We start from the raw sequence: 3,196 nt of genomic DNA on the forward strand, positions 1-3,196 counted from the left end.
TGGGACTGTCCACCAATACAATATCGAAGGCTAATCAAGACCTGGAGTATGCACCACTTTACTTATCACAAAGGAAAGAAGCTAACGACATACAAAAACCGTCATATAGTAACATAAAGTCCATTAATTGAGAAAAGTGACTCCTCCAAAAGCCACTACAATGAGTCAATTTACAGAGAGTATGACTTGGAACAACACTAGTAGTAAAGTAAACTATACTATTAATTTGAACGAAGGGTACACAACAAGCATTGTGTACTCTCTTGTATTTCACCAGGAAAAAACCACGATTTGCTATTCAGAATCCTTGCCGCTGAGAGAGAGAGAGAGAGAGAGAGTCGTCGGGATTCACCATGTTTCCTGCTTGTATGGATGATAGAACCTATAGACGGAGACGATGGTGTTGATGAGCGTTGCAATGGAGATGAGGGCTCCAAGGAGGACGAAGAAGGTGACGGTCTGCCTGGGGAAGCACTGCAGCACGAACCATTTGGCGGCCCTTGCGGCTGTGCTGTGATGATGCTCGTCCACGTCCTTGCAGAGCTGAAGCAGGTCATTGGAATAAGATGCGTGGCGGTGCTCATCCGCGATCCCTCTGAACAAGTCGACGATCTCCTGGTCCGTCTCGTGCGTGTGCGCTAGGATCCCTTTCTTCCTCAGCAGCCTGGCGTCGGCCTCGCTCTGCAGCAGGCGGGCCATGCAGATGCAGTAGGTGGTGACGGCGAGGCCACAGTTGACATGGCCCTGCTCGAAGGCGATGAGGTTGTGGAAGATGAGGTCGCTGTAGTTGTGAATGTGCAGCGCGGGGACGCGCAGCACCCCTCGCGCGCCGAGCAGGTTCCTCTGGAAGGTCATGTGCAGTGTGCCTGGAGCAGCCTGTTGCTTGCTGAGTTTGAGTTTGATGCGGGAGTCCTTGAACCAGGTCGCGCAAGGGAGGTTCGCCTCTGGCTCGCCGCGCAGGGGCGCGCAGGGGTCTATGAAGTGCTTGTCTCGGGGCACCCGGGACCAGTGGAAGAGGTGCAGGAGATGATGAATTGGGTCTGGGAACTTGCGGCTGGGGTTGGTGTTGGCGTTGGGGCTGGGCCGGATCTCCTCGAAGCAGGAGAGCGCGAGATCTTGAAACTTGAGCTCGATCCCCTTGAAGAAGGTTTCTTTCAATCGGGTGTGAAGATCGGTGAGCACAAAGAAGGGGATCTGGTTGCTCAGCAACAGCAGGTCCAGCCGGGTCTGTTTAATGTGCTGGGATATGTCCGCGGACAGGTTGATGAAATCCTGGGCGAGCTCGGTTCTGCCTCTGTTCATCGTGGAGTTGGACAGGGATATGTCCTCTGCCAAACAAAACGGATATGGCGGCACGCTCGGCTTCCTAAGCACGAAGACGGCGAACAGCACAAAGCATCCGTCGAGCAGAAGCATCTCGGCGAGCTCCTCCGGGCCCATCGTGATGGAGCTAGCCTCGTAGTATTCACTAGCGTCGGCGTACTTCTCCCATGCCCAGTTGAGGAAGGCGCCCGTATCCAGGGCGAAATCTTGCTTGGCGAGGAACTCGACGATGGCACACTTCTTGGCATGGGTGATGAGACTAGGCTCCCGCGACTCCCTCGCCGGTTGGTGGTACGGCCCGACGGCGGCGACGATGGGACTGCCGCCGGTCGACCATCTGCTCGTGGCTGTGGCTGTGGCCCCGGTGCGATCAAGCGGTGGCGTCTGCGCAACCGTGGGCACGGCTACGGCTACTTGGCGGCGAGGCATGAAAATGGACGGCCGTTTTTCCGTCGGATCGAATCTTTGCAAGTTCGACGGAAGGCTGCCCTTAGCTTCCTTCTCGATTTTCAGCTTCACGTACTGCACCCAGTTGGGCGAGCTGCCGTTGCCGGCTCCTTGTTGCTGGCCTGGTTGATGCATGCCGGCCATAATGGGAACTTGGTCAATTCGAAAAAGGAAGAAGAGTGTGGGATCCCACGGGCTATACTTTGGGCGTATATATGATCTCTCCTCGATATATGGTGCACTGCAGATACCGTGGTAAGTTACACAGCAACCACAAGAATGAATCAACGTACTGTATCATAAAAGTCTCCTAAAATTACTTGCCACACGACTAGTCAATAATATTCAATGCCCACTGGCCAACCATGCAACAGGGACCTGCCGTGATATTGTCTGCACCTTACAACACTGATAAATCACCAAACCTCGCGTCCGCTTCCGAAATTCAAGCTCCACCCGAGTGGCGAATAACTACGGGTTTCGGTAACAAACAGGGTCTTTTCGGAAATCTAATAGAAAAAACTACTACCAAATTGTTATGCTCTGTTGTTTTACTAGCGGCTCAAATAGTACTACTACCTCCATTTTCAAAACTTGAGGCTTATATTATTTTTAGAAACTCAAACTAGCTATGTCAAGTTTGATCAAGTTTTTACCAAATATCATTAACATGTAAAATACATAATCAATATCATTGGAACGGATTTTGGTCAAACTTTACTTAGATAATGAAATATATCTTCATATGGTATCCAAAAAATATCATATTTATTGATAAATTCTTCTAAAGTTTGATCAAAGTTTACTTAGTTTAATTTTTCTAAACAAATATAAACCTTAAGCTTTGGAACCGAGGAGGTAGTATGTGTTACTGGCAAATGAAATTGACATTTTATTTCATTATTAACGATATTAAATGTTTCTGTGATATTTATTAATCTTGTTCCACCAGTACGTAGATTTTACAAGTTTGGCTGTTAGAAGCTTTAAATCAACTGGTCGCTCTTCTTTTTTTTTTTTTTGCGAAAATTCCACCGATCTATTAATAATCATCAACAGTAGTACAAAGATGCCTAAAAGTAATAAAAATTACAAAAAGGTCATTGGACCACCTAGCGACGACTACAGACACTAGCACGAGCCGAAGGCGCGCCGCTGTCCTCGCCCCTCCATCACCGGAGCCAGGCACGACTACCTATTTTTTGACAGAGACAACAACCTTATGTGTTGCTTCTTTCTTTTTAATGGAAGAGGTAAACTGAAGCTAGGATTGCTTCCTGCCAAAATTCCGGTCCTGCTAATAAATGCCAATGTGAATAGGCCAAGGAATCTGTGTGAGGCCGGAACTGCAGGCAGCCATATGAAAGGTGCTTCTGGAATGTGGTTAGCAAGGAACATGCTAACTAGAAAGGTTGCAACCGTAAAT

At 48.6% G+C, this 3,196-nt stretch overlaps 1 protein-coding gene across 1 annotated transcript; it reads right to left on the minus strand.

Annotated features, from left to right (window-relative positions):
• Positions 1-348: 348 nt before the first annotated feature.
• LOC127347193 (uncharacterized) lies at positions 349-1,914 on the minus strand. Its single transcript, XM_051373408.1, has one exon. It carries the CDS (start codon positions 1,912-1,914, stop codon positions 349-351), a length of 1,566 nt encoding a protein of 521 aa, XP_051229368.1.
• Between the last annotated feature and the right edge of the window lie 1,282 nt (positions 1,915-3,196).

Source organism: Lolium perenne, chromosome 4, assembly GCF_019359855.2.
Source record: "Lolium perenne isolate Kyuss_39 chromosome 4, Kyuss_2.0, whole genome shotgun sequence".
Classification (NCBI taxonomy): domain Eukaryota; kingdom Viridiplantae; phylum Streptophyta; class Magnoliopsida; order Poales; family Poaceae; genus Lolium; species Lolium perenne.

Bases quoted from the DNA above. Each gene is read 5' to 3' on its own strand.
- LOC127347193 (XM_051373408.1), bottom strand. From the start codon at position 1,914: ATGGCCGGCATGCATCAACCAGGCCAGCAACAAGGAGCCGGCAACGGC.